The sequence below is a fragment of the Salmo trutta genome, chromosome 12 (genome assembly GCF_901001165.1).
Source record: "Salmo trutta chromosome 12, fSalTru1.1, whole genome shotgun sequence".
Taxonomy (NCBI): Eukaryota; Metazoa; Chordata; class Actinopteri; order Salmoniformes; family Salmonidae; genus Salmo; species Salmo trutta.
The window spans coordinates 50502686-50528657 of NC_042968.1; the positions used below are offsets into that span (position 1 = coordinate 50502686).

Here is a 25972-nt window from a genome sequence, read left to right on the forward strand (position 1 = left end):
TGAGCACGTGACAGTCTGGAGACGCCGTGGAGAACGTTCTGCTGCCTGCAACATCCTCCAGCATGACCGGTTTGGCGGTGGGTCAGTCATGGTGTGGGGTGGCATTTCTTTGGGGGGCCGCACAGCCCTCCATGTGCTCGCCAGAGGTAGCCTGACTGCCATTAGGTACCGAGATGAGATCCTCAGACCCCTTGTGAGACAATATGCTGTTGCGGTTGGCCCTGGGTTCCTCCTAATGCAAGACAATGCTAGACCTCATGTGGCTGGAGTGTGTCAGCAGTTTCTGCAAGAGGAAGGCATTGATGCTATGGACTGGCCCGCCCGTTCCCCAGACCTGAATCCAATTGAGCACATCTGGGACATCATGTCTCGCTCCATCCACCAACGCCACGTTGCACCACAGACTGTCCAGGAGTTGGCGGATGCTTTAGTCCAGGTCTGGGAGGAGATCCCTCAGGAGACCATCCGCCACCTCATCAGGAGCATGCCCAGGCGTTGTAGGGAGGTCATACAGGCACGTGGAGGCCACACACGCTACTGAGCCTCATTTTGACTTGTTTTAAGGACATTACATCAAAGTTGGATCAGCCTGTAGTGTGGTTTTCCACTTTAATTTTGAGTGTGACTCCAAATCCAGACCTCCATGGGTTGATAAATTGGATTTCCGTTGATTATTTTTGTGTGATTTTGTCAGCACATTCAACTATGTAAAGAAAAAAGTATTTAATGAGATTATTTCTTTCATTCAGATCTAGGATGTGTTGTTTAAGTGTTCCCTTTATTTTTTGGAGCAGTATATTTGAGGGTACAGAGTGCTTGATTTGAGCATGGAACACTCCAAAAACCTTTTTTATTCATGAACTTTTAGTGATTTCTTATCATAAAAACTTTTCCTTAAATACTTTAATTGTGCTCGTTCTTTTTTGCTCCTTGTAAAAAACGTCAGCGTAGAGCCATGCTCTTGCTTAGAGATTATACTTGGTTGCGGCCTCATTGTGGTTGAACCTAGTTTAGCCTCACCGGTTTCTGTGGTCTTTGTTTAAAAGTTTGGAGAACCACATGAAATTTAGGAGCACCAGAAAATGAGTTTTTTTTTTTTTAATTGGTTGAGATATAGGCTATGAATTCTAGATGTTTTTGAATGTTGTGCCCTAGAAACTATTATGTAACACTGTAAAGACATTTGTTTATTATAAAGGCTAAAATGTTGTTTCGAATACCTGTCATTGTATTTACAAGGTCATTTGAGGAACTACATTGTGTAAAAGCACAATTATACTATTGAGATGCATTACATTAAATTGTACACTGTCTCTTTAAAAACGTCAGGTTCGTGATGACAACATAAAAGAGAGCGGTCATTCATTCATTGCTATGATCATTGATCTTCTGAAGAAACTGTGCCTTTTCCTTTCTTTGCCCCCAAATGTTTGGATATACTGGTAAAGTTACCAGGTTGTTAGCAAGCCAATGAGGTATGAATGTAAAATGCGGTTCCTGCGATTCGCTATAGGAAGATAAAAATGTTGCACTGGTAATATGGGTCAGATCTTTTGACCTGTTTGGGCTATAAGGAAGCCGTTTTCGCTGTAGTAATGTAAACAATGGTACAGCGAAGCCTCATTATTACTACTATTATTATCTAGGAGATGTCTTTCCTAGTCGCACAGTGCTCCCAAAATAAAACAACTAGTCACACAGAACATTATTTTGTCGCATATGCAACCAAATTGGTTGCGCTTTAGAGCCCTGCTAGCACTAGCCTCTGTTCTGCGAGGTCTCACGGCACTATTTCAGTAATACACTATATATATCCTGTATTATAATTCATTTTGCCATTATGTAGTACACCCATGATGGTGGAGCGTTCCAGTATATAAGTATTCATTTATGCGAAGACTAGCTTGTGTATGTACCACGGTTGTGGTAATAGCAGAAGCTGCTCTCGTAACCACATTACATCTAGCTTGTTTTTTTTGCAGCTGACAGACTTTCCCTCCTTTTGGCGTCACGCATGCAACGTTTCAGATCTGGGGGTACGATTGCAACAGCTGAGTTATTTTAGACTATTGAGACTGCGTGCGCTGGTGAGCATGGTGTGTGTGTGTGTAGTCTCTTCATGTCAGCCACTTAGTGAAGCTGTTTTTAATGCGTCTTATCGTGGGATTTTAACTATACCTGTTTCTACATCACTGGTGTTTTCATAGTGTCACACGCACGCACGCACACACACAGTCCGTAGCTCCCAGCCTCCCATTGTACTGTATCTTACTACAGAGAGAAGAGAACAGAACAGGGAAGTGATTGCTAACTCTCATTTAGTCATTCTCCACACACCAATTTCTGATAATGTGCTTTGATGAAATGGGGGGAGTCTTGCTTTGTTAAGCGGATGATTCACTCATTTAATCATCCCTGCGCTACTTTTAGCTGATATTCTCTCGCTATCTCTCTCTTCTCTTTCTCTCTCACCCTCTTTCTGTTCCCCTTTCTCTCTCCCGCTCTTACTGGCGGTCACATTGAACTCTTCCCATTACTTAACATCTGGCACCGGGACCTGTGTTTCTACCTCTGTCATCATTTAGCCTAGCAGCCTCCAATTACACACACACACACACACACACTTCAATTGAACATTACCTACTAGCTCTGTGGTTCAATGGTGGGTGAACAGCTGTAAGTAACCCAAAACACAGTGGGTGGAGATGCAGCTGTCATGTAGAGTAAACACCTGTACAGTCGTGGCCAAAAGTTTTGAATGACACAAATATTAATTTCCACAAAGTTTGCTGCTTCAGTGTCTTTAGATATTTTGTCAGATGTTACTATGGAATACTGAAGTCAAATTATAAGCATTTCATAAGTGTCAAAGGCTTTTATTGACAATTACATGAAGTTGAAACAAAGAGTCAATATTTGCAGTGTTGACCCTTCTTTTTCAAGACCTCTGCAATCTGCCCTGGCATGCTGTCAATTAACTTCTGGGCCACATCCTGACTGATGGTAGCCCATTCTTGTGTAATCAATGCTTGGAGTTTGTCAGAATTTGTGGGTTTTTGTTTGTCCACCCGCCTCTTGAGGATTGACCACAAGTTCTCAATGGGATTAATGTCTGGGGAGTTTCCTGGCCATGGACCCAAAATATCGATATTTTGTTCCCAGAGCCACTTAGTCATCACTTTTGCCTTAGGGCAAGGTGCTCCATCATGCTGGAAAAGCATTGTTTGTCACCAAACTGTTCCTGGATGGTTGGGAAAAGTTGCTCTCGGAGGATGTGTTGGTACCATTCGTTATTCATGGCTGTGTTCTTAGGCAAAATTATAAGTGTGCCCTCTAGAGGTCGACCGATTAATCGGAATGGCCAATTTTAATTAGGGCCGATTTCAAGTTTTCATAACAATCTGAAATCGGTATTATTATATTTGTTTTTGACCTTTATTTAACTAGGCAAGTCAGTTAAGAACACATTCTTACTTTCAATGACGGCCTAGGAACGATGGGTTAACTGCCTTGTTCAGGGGCAGAACGACAGATTTTTACCTTGTCAGCTCGGGGATTCAATCTTACAACCTTACGGTTAACTAGTCCAACGCTCTAACCACCTGCTTTACATTGCACTCCACGAGGAGCCTGCCTGTTACGCGAATGCAGTAAGAAGCCAAGGTAAATTGTTAGCTAGCATTAAACTTATCTTATAAAAACAATCAATCAATCAATCAATCATAATCACTAGTTAACTACACATGGTTGATGATATTACTAGTTTATCTAGCCTGTCCTGCGTAGCATATAATCGCTTAGGTACACGTTGCTCCAACCATAAACATCAATGCCTTTCTTAAAATCAATACACAAGTATATATTTTTAAACCTGCATATTTAGTTAATATTGCCTGCTAACATTAATTTCTTTTAACTAGGGAAAATGTGTCACTTCTCTTACAGAGTCGGGGTATATGCAGCAGTTTGGGCCGCCTGGCTCGTTGCGAACTGTGAAGACTATTTCTTCCTAACAAAGACAGCCGACTTCGCCAAACGGGGGATGATTTAACAAAAGCGCATTTGCGAAAAAAGCACAATCGTTGCACGACTGTACATAACCATAAACATCAATGCCTTTCTTAAAATCAATACACATAAGTATATATTTTTAAACCTGCATATTTAGCTAAAATAAATCCAGGTTAGCAAGCAATATTAACCAGGTGAAATTGTGTCATTTTGCGTTCATTGCACGCAGAGTCAGGGTATATGCAACCGTTTGGGCCGCCTAGCTCGTTGCGAACTAATTTGCCAGAATTTTACGTAATTATGACATAACATTGAAGGTTGTGCAATGTAACAGGAATATTTAGACATAGGGATGCCACCCGTTAGATAAAATACAGAACGGTTCTGTATTTCACTGACAGGAAAAACGTTTTGTTTGAGATGATATATATTTATATATTTTTTTTAAAGTGCATGAAATTAAATGAAATGTATGCATTCACTACTGTAAGTCGCTCTGGATAAGAGCGTCGGCTAAATGACTAAAATGTAAATGTAATGTCACAAAAACCCAGAACACAGCTAAATGAAGCACTAACCTTTGATCTTCATCAGATGACACTCCTAGGACATTATGTTACACAATACATGTATGTTTTTGTTCAATCAAGTTCATATTTATATCCAAAAACAGCTTTTTACATTGGCATGTGATGTTCAGAACATGCATTCCCACCCAAAACTTCCGGTGAATTTACTAAATTACTCATAAACGTTGACAAAATAAAATACATAACAATTATTTAAAGAACTATAGATACAGAACTCCTTTATGCAATCGCTATGTCAGATTTTAAAATAGCTTTTCGGCGAAAGCACATTTTGCAATATTCTGAGTACATAGCTCAGCCATAATGGTGAGCTATTCAGACACCCGCCAAGTTGGAAGCACACTAAACTCAGAATTACTATTAGAAAAATTGTATTACCTTTGCTGATCTTTGTCAGAATGCACTCCCAGGACTGCTACTTCCACAATAAATGTTGTTTTTGTTCCAAATAATCCATAGTAATGTCCAAATACCTCCGTTTTGTTTGTGCGATTAGGTCACTATCCAAAGGGTAACGCGCGAGCGCATATCGAGACAAAAAAATGCAAAATGTTCCATTACCGTACTTAGAAGCATGTCAAACGCTGTTTAAAGTCAATTTTTATGGTATTTTTCTCGTAAAATAGCAACAATATTCCAACCGGACAATAGTGTATTCATTCAAAGAGGAAAATAAAAAAACAGCGTGGTCTCGTGAACGCGCATATCCAATCTCTTAGTCACCAGGCAGACCTCTGAAAAACTGAGCTCCAATACTCTGCCCAGAGACAGGAGACGCCTCAATCCGCTTTCTGAAGGCTTTAGAGAGCCATTGGAAGCCTTAAAAAGTGCTACGTAACCCCACAGATACTGTAGTTTCGATAGAGAATCTAAAGAACTACAAATTCTCAGACAGGCCACTTCCTGCTTGGAACCTTCTCAGGTTTTTGCCTGCCATATGAGTTCTGTTATACTCACAGACACCATTCAAACAGTTTTAGAAACTTCAGAGTGTTTTCTATCCAAATCTACTAATAATATGCATATTCTCGTTTCTGGGCAAGAGTAGTAACCAACTGGTTTAAATCGGGTACGTTTTTTCATCCGGCCGTGAAAATACTGCCCCCATCCCAAACAGGTTAAGAACAAATTCTTATTTTCAATGACGGCCTAGGAATAGTGGGTTAACTGCCTTGTTCAGGGGCAGAACGACAAATTTTGTACCTTGTCAGCTCAGGGATTCGAACTTGCAACCTTTCGGTTACTCATACGGCGTTCCATACATAGGTTGGAGGACGTCCTCCGGAAGTTGTCATAATGTCTGTTTGTCTATGTAAGGGGGTGAGAACCGCGAGCCTCCTAGGTTTTGTATTGAAGTCAATGTAACCAGAAGTGGACGAAAATCTGTCCTACGACTACACCGTGACGCTAGCCTACAGAGTGCTGTTGTAGCTACTGTAGACCTTCATTGCAAAACAGTGTGTTTTTAATACATTATTTGGTGACGTGAATATATTTAGTGTAGTTTTATCTAAGTAGGATAACTTTTTTATATTTCACCTTTTTTTAAATTCGCTGAGGATGGTCCTCCCCTAACTCCTCTGTGGAGCCTTCACTGGTTGAGAGGCAGACCCTCTGAGTCTGCTGCCCTCTCCCTACGCTGAGACTGACCAGGCTCCATCAGCCCAGTAAAATAAAAAGCAAATTATAAAAAGCTATGCTCACTCTGCTGTGCCTCACAAGTAATACAAAAACTGATCTGTTACCAGTGTGATCATTTAGCCTACCTCAGATGTTGAAATATAATTTTAAAAATGGTCTGAGAAGAACAGCAATGCATTGGCAGGGCAATTCAAGCAAAGCCAATATGCAGTGATAATGTTTTAAGCCTATAGCCTACTGTACAAACTTCATTACTACCGTACTGTTTTTAAATATGTTAATGTTACATAGGCTTACGTTTTTTTTTAAATATATAAAATCTGAACGGTAGATCTCAGCTTGCGTTTTGAGTCAGAAAGTGATCTTGACTCAAAAAAGGTTAGTGACCACTGCTCTAAAAGGAGCACCTAGTCTAAGAGACTATTGATCGAGCCAGAGAGAGACAGGAACAGCAATGTGTTGCGTTGTCTCTTCCCCCGGGGTTTGTACTGCATGTGTCTAGACAGTGTGTGCCCCCCCCCGTCCTGTTCCACTTACTGCTGCTGGCACTAAAAGAGACAGACATAGACCGAACACACACACTATTTATAGGCTATCCCCTCTAAAGAGAACACTAGCTAATAGCTGCCTATCTGAAGCTCTACGGTCTTTCAGCCATTGTGATTTTAGGCCACTTCATGTGTATTAGGTACCACAAATGGAGTAAACCAAAAAGAGCAGGCAAAATAATTCTTTAGATAATTTCGTTGCCCTTAGAATTGATAACGAGTGATGCAATTTTTATCTCTTGAATGAATGGAATGTCAAGTCATTGAAGCATTTCTAATCCAAATAGTCAGTATGATTCTGTATGAAAATGAGTCAAACATTATCTGAGCATTATAGTTTGGGGGCAGCCAGTCATGTTGATATCAGGCTAAATGTTGGATCAAATAATAATACACTGTTCAATCATAATTGAGAGAAATAGACTGAATTAAAGGTTAAATGGGTTCATGCAGGTCACGATTAGCTGTAACTGGATGGATATCTCTATATTATTACTAGCTGTCCTCCTAGGGGTGAGTGACGTCATCTCACTGTAATGAAGGTGTGTCCATGAGTCATACTGGATGGATGTCTCATAACCACACCAAACACGTGCTACTTGTTCTAGATCGAAACCTGCTGCATTTATGTGCTGGTTATGAGGAGATGGAGGAAGAGAGGGATTTGATTTTTATTAGGATCTCTTTTAGTCCTCATTTTGACTAATCTTCCAAGAGTCCTTAAACATTAAAATACAATTTATAATACAATCACATTTTCACATATAACACAATGTTACAAACATACATAATACACAGACATATTGGCCAGATAAATACTTTGGAGAGGGGGACATCTATTTGTATCTTCCTTTCTTTAACCTCTCTTTCCTGGTGGCTTACAATAGTGCTGTTTAGTATTTATCTCCTGCCTCTGTTGGTCTGTGTGTGTTGTGGGGGAGGGGGGAAATTCACCCAGGAGGAGAGAAGCATGGATCACTCCCCTCTCCCAAATCTCAAACAAACTTCAGCAGCTTGGGGAAACTCAGCTAAATAATGACCTTTTTTTAAAAAAATTCATTCTAAAATTAAAGTTAAACATATAGTTGCAATAAACTGTCTAAACAACTCAATGTTATATGGCTACCTTCAATTTTGATTTTATATCCAATTAATGAAGCATTTCATGCATTAGTGCTTTGAATGTGTCCTCAGGTGTGATGACATAATTCATGTTAATATAAAGGTTTAAAGCCAGACTCAGTCCAAAATAAAATGTCACTTTTTTTTTCTGGTTTAAATTATCTAAAAATGTATAGACAAAAGATTAATTTGCCATTTAGCTCACTTCAAGGTAAGGGTGTAAGGACACACTTATTGTTACCGTACCGTTCGTAAGGGGACTTCTGTTTGGTCTGCATTGTGAACCCAAATTAATACATAAAAAATTAAAAAAGATAACACAAGGCTATTCCTACGCTGTGTTAATTTTTTTGTTGTTGTAAAAAACATGTCATGCTATTCTGTAATCAAAATTCAAATCTTAATTGGCTCATTTCAAACTGTCCTTTTGAGGTGCAGCCAAGAACTAGTTCTGTATGATGGCGAGTAGTGGGGTCGATAAACCAGCATTGGAGGATCTGCCATAATTGTTTAATTCTCCAGGTTGGGAGCGTTTTGGCTTCCTTGTAGGTTACAACGGCGATAGACAGACCATAGTGGATAAAACGTTAACAGTATATCACCACGCTCAATGAAAATGGCCTATGCAACATTTACACCAACATCCCCCCAGTATACCCGGAGCAAGACAGAAACGCAAATAAACAAAATATCAAATCAAAATCACATTTTATTGGTCACATAGACATGGTTAGCAGATGTTAATGTGAGTGTAGCGAAATGTTTGTGCTTCTAGTTCCGACAGTGCAGTAATATCTAACAAGTAATCTAACAATTCCCCAACAACTACCTAATACACACATATCTAAAGGGGTGAATGAGAATATGTACATATAAAGTATATGGATGAGCGATGGCTGAGCGGCATAGGCAAGGCGCAATAGATGGTATAAAATACAGTATATACATGTGACATGAGTAATGTAAGATATGTAAACATTAGTAAAGTGGCATTGTATAAGTGACTAGTGATCCATTTATTAAAGGGGCCAGTGATTGGGTCTCAATGTAGGCAGCAGCCTTACTGAGTTAGTGATTGCTGTTTAGCAGTCTGATGGCTTTGAGATAGAAGCTGTTTTTCAATCTCACGGTCCCAGCTTTGATGCACCTGTACTGACCTCGCCTTCTGGATGGTAGCGGTGTGAACAGGCAGTGGCTCGGGTGGTTGTTGTCCTTGATGATCTTTTTGGCCTTCCTGTGACATCGGGTGGTGTAGGTGTCCTGGAGGGCAGATAGTTTGCCCCCGGTGATGCATTGTGCAGACCACACCACCCTCTGGAGAGCCTTGCGGTTGAGGGCGATGCCGTTACCGTACCAGGCTGTGATGTGATACAGCTCGAAAGGATGCTCTTGATTGTGCATCTGTAAAGGTTTGGCCGGGTTTTGGGTGACAAGCCAAATTTCTTCAGCCTCCTGAGGTTGAAGAAGCGCTGTTGCGCCTTCTTCACAATGCTGTCTGTGTGGGTGGACCATTTCAATTTGTCTGTGTATGCAGAGGAACTTAAAACTTTCCACCTTCTCCACTGCTGTCCCTTCGATGTGGATAGGGGGGTGCTCCCTCTGCTGTTTCCTGAAGTCCACAATCATCTCCTTTGTTTTGTTGACGTCGAGTGAGAGGTTGTTTTCCTGACACCACACTCCGAGTGCCCTCTCCTCCTCCCTGTAGGCTGTCTCGTCGTTGTTGGTAATCAAGCCCACTACTGTTGTCTGGAAACTTGATGATTGAGTTGGAGGCGTGCATGGCCACGCAGTCGTGGGTGAACAGGAAGTACAGGAGAGAGTTGAGCACGCACCCTTGTGGGGCCCCAGTGTTGCGGGTCAGCGAAGTGATGCTGTTTCCTACCTTCACCACCTGGGGGGCAGCCAGTCAAAGTCCAGGACCCAATTGCACAGGGCGGGGTTGAGACTCAGGGCCTCCAGCTTGATGATGAGCTTGGAGGGTACTGTGGTGTTGAATGCTGAGCTGTAGTCAATGAACAGCATTCTTACGTAGGTATTATTTTTGTCCAGATGGGATTGTGCAGTGTGATGGTGATTGCGTCGTTTGGGGACCTGTTGGGGCGGTATACAAACTGAAGTGGGTCTAGCGTGGCCGGTAAGGTGGAGGTGATATAACCCTTGACTAGCTTCTCAAAGCACTTCATGATGACAGAAGTAAGCGCTACGGGGCGGTAGTCATTTAGTTCAGTTATCTTTGCCTTCTTGGCTACAGGAACAATGTTGGCCATCTTGTAGCATGTGGGGACAACAGACTGTGATAGGGAGCGATTGAATATGTCCGTAAACACACCAGCCAGCTGGTCTGCGCATGCTCTGAGGACGCAGCTAGGGATGCTGTCTGGCCCAGCAGCCTTGCGAGGGTTAACACGTTTAAGCAATGTGTAAGTCGCTCTGGATAAGAGCGTCTACTAAATGACTTAAATGTAAATGTTTTACTCACGTCCGCCATGGTGCAATCCTTGTTTGCGAGCCTCCCCTCTGCATTCAAGCAGCCCTTGGCAGCTGATTTTGGTTGGGCCAAAGAAATTACAAGAGCAATATGTAGGCTATATTTTATGTTTTACAGTCTTTGGTTTATAGCCACGGATATGCGCCCATTCTCGGTAGTTGAGAATCGGGGATTTCAGCACTTAGTGAAATTTCTGGAGCCACATTACGAACTTCCCTCTTGCACCCATTTCAGCAAACGCCTAGTACCCGCTCTATATTAGATTTTTTTTGTTACATTTTCATTGTTGAAAATAAGACTGTAAAACACCAGGAAATCAGCTCCAATGATTTATAATTTTGGTAATCTGTTCCCAAGTATTCCAACGCATAATAGAGAGACACGTGATATGATACAAATGTAAGCAGGGTTTAAAATGATTGTTTTAGTCAAATATTATATCTGTTTTGGTGAACAATTTGTTCATTATTTGTAATTATGTTCCGGCCATCCGCTCAAGAAAAAAAATCGGCCCACGGCTAAATATAGTTGATTATCCCTGCTATATATTTTTGTGTTTAAATATTGTTTTGTATGTATTCATTAGGGTTCAAATTGTGGACTGTTCCGTACGAATACATGTACCATTACACCCCTAATGAAAAGCAATCTGTTTTTTTACTCTAGAATTTGTTTACAATGATGTACTTTTAGTTTATGATTGACGTAGCTTGTTGGCCATTAACCAATCAGTGCTTCTCGACGAGTTCAAATCACATGAATGCATCCTTTTACGACTTCACAACTGGTAAATTTCCACCTCCCACATGGTTGCAAACGCAGCATCAGAGTAGAAACAGACAATGCCAGGAACATTGTGAATGGCATTTAATTTTCCCGCCGTACCAAAACCAAACCGTGACCCCAAAACCGCAATACGTACCGAAGCGTGGGTTTGGTGAACCTTTACACCCCTACTTCAAAGTGATAAAAAATGTAGGTGTTATGATTTTATTAGTGAAGCAGCTTTATTTACAAATTGCAGATCAGATTTCTCCAGTTAATTATGACACTTAGGCCAATTGCTAATTTTTTTTGTGCACGCTCTATCTGTTCTGCTGATCCATCCTTGACTACAGCAACACATCAACAATACATGGATCAAACTTTTGTGTTCCAGTTCCTTATATTTGAAGATGTATTATTTTGATAATTATCCTTCTAATGCTGTCTTATCAATTTATGAAATACTATAAATGGTAAGTCTAAAACTATTTATTTTCCAACATTCCCTATTTGGTATGGTATGTTGTAGTTTATTTCTTTAACAATTGTTGTATTTTATTGCTTTCCTATATGTATTAGTTTTATTACAATCCCTGCCATGGCTAGTATTGGGTGTTCCATTATTTGACTCCTCTATTGGAAGTTTGTAATATGTGACTCACCACCTGGATTCAGTCTTATGTAGCAACATTTTACATTGGATATAAGTAGAGATTCCGAGCTACAACATGTATATCATACACAGCATTGTTGAGGAACAAATGGAAAGTAATTCTACTTTGAAAGTTGGTACACTTACTCACGTTTGAGGAAAGGGCCTTTGAATGTTTTGGTACCTAATAGAGAGCTCCTTTGTCTACACCCATTCAGCATTGTTCACACCCTCTTAAGCTTAAGACCCACCCATCTCTTTAAGGGTTCACATGAGGTCATGTGCTAAAGACTAAAAGTGGTAGTAGGCTACAATATGGAAAAATTCCAGGTAAACAGAAAGGGTCCAGATAAACATTTTATAAATATTAGATAACACTTACCCAGATACACTTGTCTAAATTGATGGGTCATGTGAAATAAATGCTATAACCCCCAGCCACATCCAGTGGTGGAAAAAGTACTAAATTGTCATACTTGAGTAAAAGTATAAATCATTTCAAATTCCTTTATTAAATAAAAAACAAAAATGTATTGATAGCCAGGGGCACAATGTACTTAAGTATCAAAAGTAAAAATATAAACCATTTCAACTTCCTTATATTAAGCAAACCAGATGGCACAATTGTATTTTTTTTTATTGATGGATAGCCAGGGACACACTCCAACAAACAAAGCATTTGGGTTTAGTGTGTCTGCCAGATCAGAGGCAGTCTGGATGACCAGGGATGTTCTCTGTTTAGGAAGTCAGCCAGATCAGAGGCAGTAGGGAGGACCAAGGATGTCCAAGTGTTTGAATTGGACAATTTTCCTGTCAAAATGTAACGAGTACTTTTGGGTGTCAAGGAAAATTTATGGAGTAAAAAGTACATTATTTTCTTTACGAATGTAGTGAAGTAAAAGTTGCCATAAATATAAATATTAAAGTAATATACAGATACCACAAAAAACTTTAAATACTTTAAAATACTAAAGTACTTTACACCACTGCCCAAATGCCTTCACACCTCTACATTAGAATACTTTATATACTGTTACACATGCACTTATCACATAGTATTTCATATGTAAGTTAAGGCCATGCAACCTGAGTTGAAACCTGTGTGAGGTGCACATGCATAGTACATAAACAGATGCATGCGCCATATATTTAAGTGGTGGACACTTGATACGGTCACATGATATTGTCGTGGTATGTCACAAAATCATGTTATGACCACACATATCAATATTCATTTTATATATCGATATTTCGCTAAGTCTTCCTAAGTGGATGGACAGCCAAATGGTTACTTGCATAGTAGCAATATATATACATACATACATGTATGCATGCATGCATTCAGTTGAAGTCGGAAGTTTACATACACTTAGGTTGGAGTCATTAAAACTCGTTTTTCAACCACTCCACAAATTTCTTGTTAACAAACTATAGTTTTGGCAGATTATTTCACTTATAATTCACTGTATCAGAATTCCAGTGGATCAGAAGTTTATATACACTAAATTGAAAGTGCCTTTAAACAGCTAGGAAAATTCCAGAAAATTGTGTCATGGCTTTAGAAGCTTCTGATAGGCTAATTGAAATCATTTGAGTCAATTGGAGGTGTACCTGTGGATGTATTTCAAGGCCTACCTTCAAATTCAGTGCCTCTGCTTGACATCATGAGAAAATCAAAAGAAAATAGCCAAGACCTCAGAAAAACTATTGTAGAACAAGTCTGGTTCATCCTTGGGAGCAATTTCCAAACGCCTGAAGGTACCACGTCCATCTGTACAAACAATAGCATGCACGTTTAAACACCATGCAGCCGTCATACAGGCAGCACGCGCTCCAGCAGCTATATTTTTCTGGTCACCCCCAAAGCCAATTCCTCCTTTGGCCATCTCTCCTTCCAGTTCTCTGCTGCCAATGACTGGAACGAACTACAAAAATCTCTGAAACTGGAAACACTTATCTCCCTCACTAGCTTTAAGCACCAACTGTCAGAGCAACTTACAGATCACTGCACCTGTACATAGCCCATCTATAATTTAGCCCAAACAACTACCGCTTTCCCTACTGTATTTATTTATTTCCAAGATGGCGTAGCAGTTCAGACGTCCTTTACCCTCCTCTTGTCGTGTCCCGTGTGTATATATATATATATTTATATATTTTTCTTCGTATCTTTTTACATTTTTTCTTCTAAAAACTCAACCTCAAAGCGCACTCCTGCAACCCGCCTCACCAATTTAAAAAAGAAAGTATTATTTACCTCAAATCTGAAATCCACAACAGAAGCTAGCCAGAGGTTAGCCATTTTCACTGGCTAACGTTGGAGTTCAGCTAGCCACGGTTAGCTGTCCTCAGCTATCCATTAGCTCGAAAAGCTATTGCCAGTTTTTGTACAGCGCCACTCAGACCAGAGCATACCGGACCTATTCTCTCTCCTTTCCCCGGATTTCTACCGCAGGCTCTGGACATTTACACCTGGATCTTGCAGCTAACTAGCTGCTACCTGAGTGACTATTGGCAACGTCGGTCCCGGAATTAACGCACATTATTCCGGAGCTAGCCAGCTGAAGAGTTCCGTCAGCCACTCATGGGCTTTTCCTGAGCTAGCCAGCTGAAGTGTCTCCTGGGCTACAATCACCTATCCTGACCCGTTTTACTGCCGATGCGGAGCCCCATCGGGCCTTCACGACTGGACCACCGACGTTATTATGCCCAAGGGAGTTATCCAACTGGCCCCTCCGTCGCGACGTAACCTGATCGCCCATCTGCGGCCCGCTAATCGTTAGCTGTCTTATCGGCTGCGATCTGAATAGGTCTATCGGACACTTTTCTTGGGCCACTATAACTAACTATTTTGCCAACTTGGACTGGTCCCCCCTTCCACACGGAACCCCACTAACCCACAGACGGAAACGCACGAGGTGGCTAAAAATAGACCTCCCTCCATCTTCCACCAGCTTGCTACCTATGGCCCGGCTAGCTGTCTGAATCTCACTGGACCCTTTGATCACTCGGCTAAGCATGCCTTTCCTTAATGTCAATATGCCATGTCCATTGCTGTTCTGGTTAGTGTTTATTGGCTTATTTCACTGTAGAGCCTCTAGCCCTGCTCATTATACCTTATCCAACCTCTCAGTTCCTCCACCCACACACGCTATGACATCTTCTGGTTTCAATGATGTTTCTAGAGACAATATCTCTCTCATCATCACTAAATGCCTAGGTTTACCTCCTCTGTATTCACATCCCACCATACCTTTGTCTGTACATTATACCTTAGCTATAGCTATTTTATCGCCCCCAGAAACCTGCTCCTTTTTCTCTCTATTCTGGACGTCACAGACAACCAATTCTTATAGCTTTTAGCCGTACCCTCATACTCATTCTTCTCTGCTCCTCTGGGGATATAGAGGTGAATCCGGGCCCTGCAGTGCCTGGCTCCACTCCTACTCCCCAGGCGCTCTCTTTTGATGACTTCTGTAACCGTAATAGCCTTGATTTCATGCATGTTAACATTAGAAGCCTCCTCCCTAAGTTTGTTTTATTCACTGCTTTAGCACACTCTGCCAACCCGGATGTCCTAGCTGTGTCTGAATCTTGGCTTAGGAAGTCCACCAAAAACTCTGAAATCTTCATCCCTAACTACAACGTTTTCAGACAAGATAGAACGACCAAAGGGGGCGGTTTTGCAATCTACTGCAGAGATGTCCTGCTATCCAGGTCTGTACCCAAACAATTTGAACTTCTACTTTTAAAAATCCACCTCTCCAAAAACAAGTCTCTCACCGTTGCCGCCTGCTATAGACCCCCCTCGGCCCCTAGCTGTGCTCTGGACACCATATGTGAACTGATTGCCCCCCCATCTATCTTCAGAGCTCGTGCTACTAGGTGACCTAAACTGGGACATGCTTAACACCCCAGCCATCCTACAATCCAAGCTTGATGCCCTCAATCTCACACAAGTTATTAATGAACCCACCAGGTACAACCCCAAAGCCGTAAACACGGGCACCCTCATAGATATCATCCTAACCAACGTGCCCTCTAAATACACCTCTGCTGTTTTCAACCAAGATCTCAGCGATCACTGCCTCATTGCCTGCACCCGTCATGGGTCAGCGGTCAAACGACCTCCACTCATCACTGTCAAACGCTCCCTGAAACATTTCAACGAGCAAGCCTTTCTAATCGACCTGGCCCTGGTATCCTGGAAGGATATTGACCTCATCCCGTCAGTAGAGGATGCCTGGTTATTTTTTTTAAATGCCTTCCTCACCATCTTAAATAAGCATGCCCCTTTCAAGAAATTTAGAACCAGGAACAGATTTAACCCTTGGTTCTCCCCAGACCTGACTGCCCTTAAACAACACAAAAATATCCTGTGGCGTTCTGCATTAGCATCGAACTGTCCCCGCGATATGCAACTTTTCAGGGAAGTTAGAAACCAATACACACAGGCAGTTAGAAACGCCAAGGCTAGCTTTTTCAAACAGAAATTTGCTTCCTGCAACTCAAACTCTAAAAAGTTCTGGGACATTGTAAAGTCCATGGAGAATAAGAACACCTCCTCCCAACTGCCCACTGCACTGAGGATAGGAAACTCTGTCACCACCGATAAGCCCACTATAATTGAGAATTTCAATAAGCATTATTCTACGGCTGGCCATGTTTTCCACCTGGCTACCCCTACCCCGGTCAACAGCCCTGCACCCCCCACAGCAACTTGCCCAAACTTCCCCCATTTCTCCTTCACCCAAATCCAGATAGCTGATGTTCTGAAAGAGTTGCAAAATCTGGACCGCTACAAATCAGCTGGGCTAGACAAACTGGACCCTCTCTTTATAAAATTATTCGCCGTAATTGTTGCAACCCCTATTACTAGCCTGTTCAACCTCTCTTTCGTATCGTCTGAGATACCCAAAGATTGGAACGCTGCCGCAGTCATCCCCCTCTTCAAAGGGGGAGACAGTCTAGACCCAAACTGCTACAGACCTATGCAATTGTAAATGAGAACTTGTTCTCAACTTGCCTACCTGGTTAAATAAAGGTGATATAAAAAAATACCGCTCAGGAAGGAGACGCTTTCTGTCTCCTAGAGATTAATGTAGTGTGGTGCGAAAAGTGCAAATCAATCCCAAAGGACTTTGTGAAGATGCTGGAGGAAACAGGTACAAAAGTATCTATATCCACAGTAAAACGAGTCCTATATCGACATATCCTGAAAGGCCGCTCAGCAAGGAAGAAGCCACTGCTCCAAAACCATAAAAAAGCCAGACTACGGTTTGCAACTGCACATGGGGACAAAGATCGTACTTTTGGAGAAATGTCCTCTGGTCTGATGAAACAAAAATAGGACTGTTTAGCCATAATGACCATCGTTACGTTTGGAGGAAAAAGGGGAAGGCTTGCAAGCCGAAGAACACCATCCCAACCGTGAAGCACGGGGGTGGCAGCATTATGTTGTGGGGGTGCTTTGCTGCAGGAGTGACTGGTGCACTTCACAAAATAGATGGAATCACGAGGAATGAAAATTGTGTGGATATATTGAAGCAACATCTCAAGACAGGAAGTTAAAGCTTGGTTGTAAATTGGTCTTCCAAATGGACAATGACTCCAAGCATACTTCCAAAGATGTGGTAAAATGGCTTAAGGACAACAAAGTCAAGGTATTGGAGTGGCCATCACAAAGCTCTGACCTCAATCCTATAGAACATTTGTGGGCAGAACTGAAAACGTGTGTGCGAGCAAGGAGGCCTACAAACCTGACTCAGTTACACCAGCTCTTTCAGGAGGAATGGGCCAAAATTCACCCAACTTATTGTGGGAAGCTTGTGGAAGTCTACCCGAAATGTTTGACCCAAGTTAAACAATTTAAAGGCAATGCTACTAAATACTAATTGAGTGTATGTAGACTTCTGACCCACTGGGAATGTGATGAAAGAAATGAAAGCTGAAATAAATTATTCTCTCTACTATTATTCTGACATTTCATGAAGTGGTGATCCTAACTGACTTAAAACAGGGATTTTTACTCGAATTAAATGTCAGGAATTGTGAGAAACTGAGTTTAAATGTATTTGACTAAACTGTATGTAAACTTCCGACTTCAACTGTATATAGTGTCAATATATATAACATATACCGTATGTGCACAAACAATATAATGATTTCAGTGATAGACGAGGTAGTTATATGCATGCAATCAAAGTGGCTGAGCAGCAGGATAAAAAAATAATAAAGTAGCAGCAACATCTGGCATGTGTGGAGAGAGTCATGTGAATAGAGGCACTGCAGAGTGCTGATGACTGGTCCATCCAAACCACGCATGAACAAGGGAATCTATATTCGGAGAGCCTGTTTCTGTCCTGAACTTGACTTTGGTGCAGGGCATGTGATGTCCATAGCCTCTTCATCGCAAAACTCCCTGATCTTGTCAAAAATTGTTTGTTTAGATGTGTCCAGTCCAGGTGGTGCTTTTCCAGGCAGACCATCTATGGGAGGAAGGATGTCAGCGTTGCGCAGCAGCTGAAACCTGGTCCCGACAGTCCAAACGCTCCTTGGCGACAACACAAGGCTCCAGAGCATCAAAGCTGTAAAACAGGGAATAACAAAAAATCAGAAGACATTACAACCCTGCGCAACATCAATTCACCTCCCAAGTTTAGATAAGAATAACCACATACAATTATTTTATTTTTATTTTTTACCTGAAGTGCTGGTACTGCTTGATCTGTGGCAGTGGCCTGAAGTACAGAGTCAGGTGTTGTTGCCAGCCATAGCTTTCCACCAGCACTATACCATCCTCCAGTCCAAGCAGCTGTGGGATGTTGACCCCTGTCACGGTGCTGTCCTTCACAACACCAGCAATCTCAGACAAAGTGTTCACTCTGGTCTTTCTGAAGCGCTGCTTGATGAGCCCGAAGCACCAGTCAGGGGCAAACTTGGTGTGGCCTGTGATCAGGAAGTGAAGGTCCAGATTGTGGTGGAGCTTGTGCATGGTCCAACAGGCACAATACCAGAGCACAAACTTGTTTTTGTTTTGGCCACTGCCGTTATCACAATTCAGGTCCACAAGTGTTTTCCTAATGCTGTAGTTGGTGAAGAAATGGTGCATGTAGTTGATGACCGCACTGCTGCCTTTGCTTGCTTTGGCTAGCTGTCTTTTTGATGACTGTATGACTGGTGGATTAGAGTCAGGCGTGTTCTACTGATGAATGCTGAAAGACAAATTCCGGATACAAATATTTTAGCATTATTATACAATAGATGTGAAATGGCATTCTGAGAACATCACTACACACAGTTCATACAGGTAATGTTAGCTACCATAGCTAGCCAGTCATCTAACTTCAGCTGGCTAGCTAACAGCAAGTTTTAACTAGCAATACAAACCGATTTGTCATAGCTTGCTAAAGTTAGCCAATAAGTTAAATGTTAGCTAGTTAACATTAGGCTATAACTAGCAATGTGAAATGGCATTCTGAGAACATCACTAACGTTACACACTTCATACACATAAGTTAATGTTAGCTAGCAAGCCAGCCACCTAACCTCAGCTAACATTAGCTAGCTAACAGCAAGCTTTAACTTGGGATCTTTTGTTTAGACATGTCACGTTAACGTTAGCTAGCTAGCTAAAAAATTAACTATAATCCCAATCCATAGAGTAACGTTACTAGCAATACAAACTGATTATCATAACTGTAGCTTGCTAACCAAATAATGCTAGGTTCATTGTTAGTTAGCAAGCCAGCCATCGAACTCCAGCTGGCTAACTAACAGCAAGCTTTAGATTGCAATGAAAACAACTTTCTGACCAAATTAGAAACGTATAATAGCTATATGTATAATAAACGTATGTAGCTAGATTCTTACCTGTATACATGGATGAAAGCTTCACGGCAGACTGCAACCCCTTTTTATAAGACATCCTGTGTTGTTTCCGTTTAGTTTGCATAGCTTGTTTTGCCCGTTGTGTTACACTGATTTCAAAACGTGTTATGAAATGAGAGAGTCCGCATTGCATGGCACGATGATCGTCCAGAAAGTAGTCCATCACATCATTTTTCCCACTGACCTTTGTCGATAGCTCCTGATAAATTCAGGGCAGAAATGTTATTGAGAGCAGTAGCAACATATTTGCAGTTCTCCGTAGCTAACATAATATCTTTCAAAAAAACTGCAGTAAAGTTATTATCTACGCTTTACGAGCAGCTCATTTTATAGAGACAAGATGCAACACCGCAGACCAATCCAAACTCATCTTTCGGCATGTCCAGTCCACTCATTATCTCAGCCAATCTTGGCTAGCGAGAAGGTTGCTGACTTTTTCTGTGGCTAAACCAACTAGGCTCATAATTTAACAATTTTATTAGTATTTACAGATGACATACAAATTTGATATTAAGGCACATGAAAGTTCGAGAAGGCATTTCTGACAAAAAAACCCCGCATTTTGATAAAACAAAATGTACGTTCAAAAGGCTCTCCTGTGATGTCATGACTTGCGACATACGCCAAGTTTCCTGAATTGAGTCTAGAATAGCCATTTAGAATAAATGACTCGCTGATTATTTAGTTACTTGTCTTTAAATCAGTAGTCATATTCTGTCATTTCAAATGAAAAACACCAATTTCCTTGTATGATGATGATGATGATAACCAATTGTCTCGCTATTATATTTTTAGTAAGATTTACAGTAATTTCGCTAAACCTAGATAAAAAAGCCATTATTTTATAATATTACCTGCCTCATGCTTAACAATTATTCATACATTTGGTCTAGGACAACACTTTTTTCCCGTGTGTATGCAGATGCTTGAGCGCCTGTGTGTCTGTGAGCTGCTGTATGCGTGCGTGGCTGCGTGTGTCTGCGCACTCACTATCAGCCTGGCTTCTCCAAGATAGGAGCAGAGCCTGGCAGTGAGTCGACCAGACTGCGACCAGCAGCAATGTTATCAACCAGGGGATGCTGTGGACAGCGTGGAAATGTAAACATGATTAGACCTGATCTCTGTTGTACCCTAAGCTGGACACAGACAGATAGGACTATACACCAGCCTGGCTGCTGCTGGGCCCTACTGCACTGATACAAACACACATCTACTGCAATGGTATTTTGTCAGAGCTATGATCATTGATTGGCACTCTCTATTGATCTGCTTCTAATTATATTATTTCTCTCTGCCTTATATTTTAGCCTGGGTGGTGTTCATTAAGGCACCGTAGCAAAACGCTTTGCAACAGAAAACAATGGTATTTTGTCAGAGCTATGATCTTTGATTGGCACTCTCTCTTATTGATCTGCTTCTAATTATATTATTTCTCTCTGCCTTATATTTTAGCCTGGGTGGTGTTCATTAAGGCACCGTAGCAAAACGCTTTGCAACAGATAACAATGGTATTTTGTCAGAGCTATGATCATTGATTGGCACTCTCTCTTATTGATCTGCTTCTAATTATATTATTTCTCTCTGCCTTATATTTTAGCCTGGGTGGTGTTCATTAAGGCACTGTAGCAAAAGGCTTTGCAACAGAAAACAGAAATGTGTGTTTTCTCTTGGACAAGTTCAGATAGTAACTCCCAGTTTCAGACTGTTTTGTGGCTGCTGTACACGATCCTGGTCTGTGCTTTAGCCTACTTCTCTGACATTTACTATGGTGCCAAAGTCCTACATGTCTAATAGGCTACTTCAATCTCCCCTCTCTGCCATTCCTTCTCCTCTGACTGATGTATATTCCCTGTTTCCTCTCCTCCTCCTCAGACTCGCAGCGCTCCCACCTTTCCTCCTTCACCATGAAGCTGAAGGACAGGTTCCACTCTCCAAAGATCAAGAGGACCCCATCGAAGAAGGGCAAGCAGCTGCAGGTCGAGCCAGCCGTCAAGAGCCAAGAGAAACCTGTCAATAAGGTGGGTGGGAGGTAGAGCTAAGCAATACAAAAAGTTATATTGTGATTAAATTGACCTTTTTTAGGCACAGTTAGTTACTTTCCGTTAGGGCTCTAGACTGACCTTTTCCAGTGCCAAGTAGGACATAAAAAGAGTTGACTATTTCATCTAACATGTTCAGGGAATTCATGATGGATATTTTGATGTGCAAACATGTCAAAATAGGTTCCAGAATAATCAGATTTCTCTTTTTGGCTCTTTCTAGATGAATTTGCCAGCATCTCTTTTGTGCATTTTGGCCTAGGCTATGCTACATTATTCACCACCTGAGGAAGTAGGAACTCAAAACACATTGGCTAAGTATGATATTGTTGCTAGATAGTCATGCAATTGATCTAACAGTAATTTCACCGCAAATGGCACGCTCTGTTCCGCCAATATTGAGAGTTGAGAAATAATTGTTAATTGTTATACTCGCATAAAGCGGAGTCTATCCTCTTTTTTTAACAGCAGTTACAGTAGCAATTCAATTTTGAAATGTTGCTCAACTTACCTACAATGTGACTAATTCCACTTTATATTGTTACAGCCTGAATTCAAAATGCATTAAATATATTTTTTGTCACCCATCTACACACAATACCACATGATGACAAAGTGTTTCAAGAAATGTTTGCAAATTTATTGAAAATGAATGCAGATGGCTAATTTACATAAGTATTCACACCCCTTAGTCAATACTTTTGTAGAAACACCTTTTGCAGCGATTACAGCTGTGAGTCTTTCTGGGTAAGTCTCGAAGAGCTTTCCACACCTTGATTTTGCAACATTTGCCCATTATTCTTTCAAAATTCCTTAAGCTCTTTCAAATTGGTTGTTGATCATTGCTAGACAACCATTTTCAGGTCTTGCCATAGATTTTCGATTGGATTTAGGTCAAAACTGTATCTTGACCACTCAGAACCATTCACTGTCTTCTTGGCCTGCTGAAAGGTGAATTGATCTCCCAGTATCTGCTGGAAAGCAGACTGAACCAGGTTTTCCTGTAGGATTTTTCCTGTCATTTTCTCAATTCTGTGTATTTTTATCCTGAAAAACTCCCCAGTCCTTAACAATTACAAGCCTACCCATAACATGATGCTGCCACCACTATGCTTGAAAATATGGAGAGTGTTACTCAGTAATGTGTTGTATTAGATTTGCCCCAGACATAACACTTTTTATTCAGGAACAAAAGTGAATTGCTTTGCCACATTTTTGCAGTCTTTTGCTTTAATGCCTTGTTGCAAACAAGATGCATGTTTTGGAATATTTTTATTCTGTACAGGCTTCCTTCTTTTCACGCTGTCAATTAGGTTAGTATTGTGGCATAATTACAATGTTTTTGATCCATCCTCAGTTTTCTCCTGTCACAGCTATTAAACTCTGTAACTAAAGTCACCATTGGCCTAATGGTGAAATCCCTAAGCGGTTTCGTTCCTCTCGGGCAACTGAGTTAGGAAGGACGCCTGCATCTTTGTAGTGACTGGGTGTATTGATACACCATCCAAAGTGTAATTAATGACTTCACCATGCTCAAAGGGATATTCAATGTCTGCTTTTTGTATGTTTACCCATCTACCAATAGGTACCCTTGTTTGCGAGGCATTGGAAAGCCTCCCTGGTCTTTGTGGTTAATCTGTGTATGAAATTCACTGCTCGACTGAGCGACCTTACAGATAATTGCATGTGTGAAGTAGAGATGAGGTAGTCATTCAAAAATCATGTTAAACACTATTATTGCACACATAGTGAGTCAATGCAACTCATTATGTTACGTGTTAAGCAACTGTTTACTTCTGAACTTCGCTTGTCATAACAAAGGGGTTGAATACTTATTGACTCAAGACATTTGAGAATTTGTAAAAATTCTGAAAAGTGAGAGCCAGCAGTGAAACAAAAATAGTGTAGAAAAAGCCCATGGAGTTGGTGGAATAATCCTTTAATTCATTGCCACTTACTCAGCTGGGCCAGGGGTGCTTTAATTAGGTCAGGTGGAAATGTCCGACAGATCTCCACTCCATAAAAGGAGGAAATCACCATCGCCTGATCGAGCTGCTTTCTCTTCCTTCACTCTGTCAAATCCAGAAGTTCTGTGCGTCCATGAATCCACGTAAGTCCACCGACTCTGTTAACCTTTCATCTGAACTATCTGTTGCGATCAGGAGTGTGGGCCATCAGTTGTTGTTGGAGTTATTATCGCGGAGCGCGGCTTGGAGCGCACGCTTCAAACATTTTGTGTAATGTGAATGGTCAATGATAGGCCAATTATGTAATTGGTATGGTTTTATTTATTTATTTATTTTTATTTCACCTTTATTTAACCAGGTAGGCAAGTTGAGAACAAGTTCTCATTTACAATTGCGACCTGGCCAAGATAAAGCAAAGCAGTTCGACAACATACAACAACACAGAGTTACACATGGAGTAAACAACATACAGTCAATAATACAGTAGAAAAAAAAATAAGACTATATACAATGTGAGCAAATGATGTGAGATAAGGGAGGTAAAAGCAAAAAAATGCCATGGTGGCAAAGTAAATAAAGTATAGCAAGAAAAACACTGGAATGGTAGATTTGTAGTTTGAAGAAAGTTCAAAGTTCAAATATAAATAATATGGTGCAAATGAGCAAAATAAATAAAATAAATAAATACAGTAGGGGAAGAGGTAGTAGTTTGGGCTAAATTATAGATGGGCTATGTACAGGTGCAGTGATCTGACAGCTGCTCTGACAGCTGGTTAATATGTAATGAAATTCCGTGTACACATGAAGACACTTGAAAGGGTGAAATAAGAAAGTAATTGTTTGTTGAACTGATCGGCTCTGATATCCAACCATGGCGATTTATAGATTGAATAACCGATCACTGTTTGTATTATTCTTTCATGATTTGTGATAAATAGTTACGAGCCTAAATTACTCACCGACGATTCCTATTGACTTATTAATTAACTGGATTGTTGAATTCCCTAAATGATGTTAACAATGAATGATTGTTATGATTAGATCTTTGTGATGATGGATTTGATTGGATACACGTTATTTTGTTTCCTTTGTTATACAGCACAGACTACTCAGTAAATGTACCACTTTATGGTTAAAGGAATTCCTGCCTCAGTCTCATCCATTTCTCTGTCACCTGACCCGTGACCACCTGTTCACCCTCACTGTCAGTCATCCTACCTGTCCAGCTACCCACACAGATTCCACTAATCTTTCAAATAGGGTAGCAGGTTCATGCACGTTACTGTTGACCAAATAATTATTTTATAACCAAATAATCATCAGGAACATTGTGTAGCCTAATCACCAAAATTACCGATGGCTTTGGGAAGAGGACATTGGGGTAAGAGGAGGGCAATGTCGGAGTCTTTCATTTTCGGTTTATCGTTCCAGCTCTAGTGGGAGGGGTGCTAGTGTGTGTACTCGCATGTTGTGGGAAACCAACCTCTCCCACCTATCCCATGCTCTTGTTTACCTGTGTGTGTGTGTGTGTTGTTTTCCATCCAGTGCCTTTCTATTGCTTTGCCATATTGTGTGTTTGAACATCTAGGCCATGTGCTGTTATAATCTCCACCCGGCACAGCCAGAAGAGGACTGGCCACCCCTCATAGCCTGGTTCCTCTCTAGATTTCTTCCTAGGTTTTGGCCTTTCTAGGGGAGTTTTTCCTAGCCACCGTGCTTCTACACCTGCATTGCTTGCTGTTTGGGGTTTTAGGCTGGGTTTCTGTACAGCACTTTGTGATATCAGCTGATGTAAGAAGGGCTATATAAATACATTTGATTTGATTTGTGTGTTAGAGGTTCCGTGGGTTCTTTGTGTTGTGCTGGGCTGGCTGGGGTATTGGTGCTAGCCTCAAAGTGTGAGACCCAGGCTGCTTCCCAAATGGCACCCAATACCCTATATAGTGCACTATTACCCATAAAGCCCTGGTCAAACCTAGTGCACTATATAGGGGATAGGGTGCCATTTGGTGGAGACACCCATACACACATGTATGGAGCTGAAGCTGGCCAGTTTCATTAATGAACACTCATTCCCAAGGCTATTAGGATAATGACTTGACTTCCCCAACAGTGTTGTATATGGCTTAGTGCCATATTAGATAGGGATTCTCATGGTGGTGCTTGTAACACTGGAGTTGTGTGTTTGATTTAGGGTTGGGTGATATTACGATAACATCGTCTACGATAGCATCGTTGATGGTGACGACATTGTGATGT

The 25972-nt window shown here is 41.1% G+C and overlaps 1 protein-coding gene across 3 annotated transcripts in view; it reads left to right on the forward strand.

Moving 5' to 3' along the window:
- The window catches only part of LOC115203741 (rap guanine nucleotide exchange factor 1), a 128322-nt gene that overhangs the window by 52674 nt on the left and 49676 nt on the right, over positions 1–25972 (forward strand). For all 3 annotated transcript variants that reach the window (XM_029768686.1, XM_029768687.1, XM_029768688.1), the window contains exon 2: positions 21580–21725. In XM_029768686.1, the coding sequence (XP_029624546.1) occupies positions 21580–21725 (146 nt within the window). The remainder of the gene's footprint in view (positions 1–21579; positions 21726–25972) is intronic.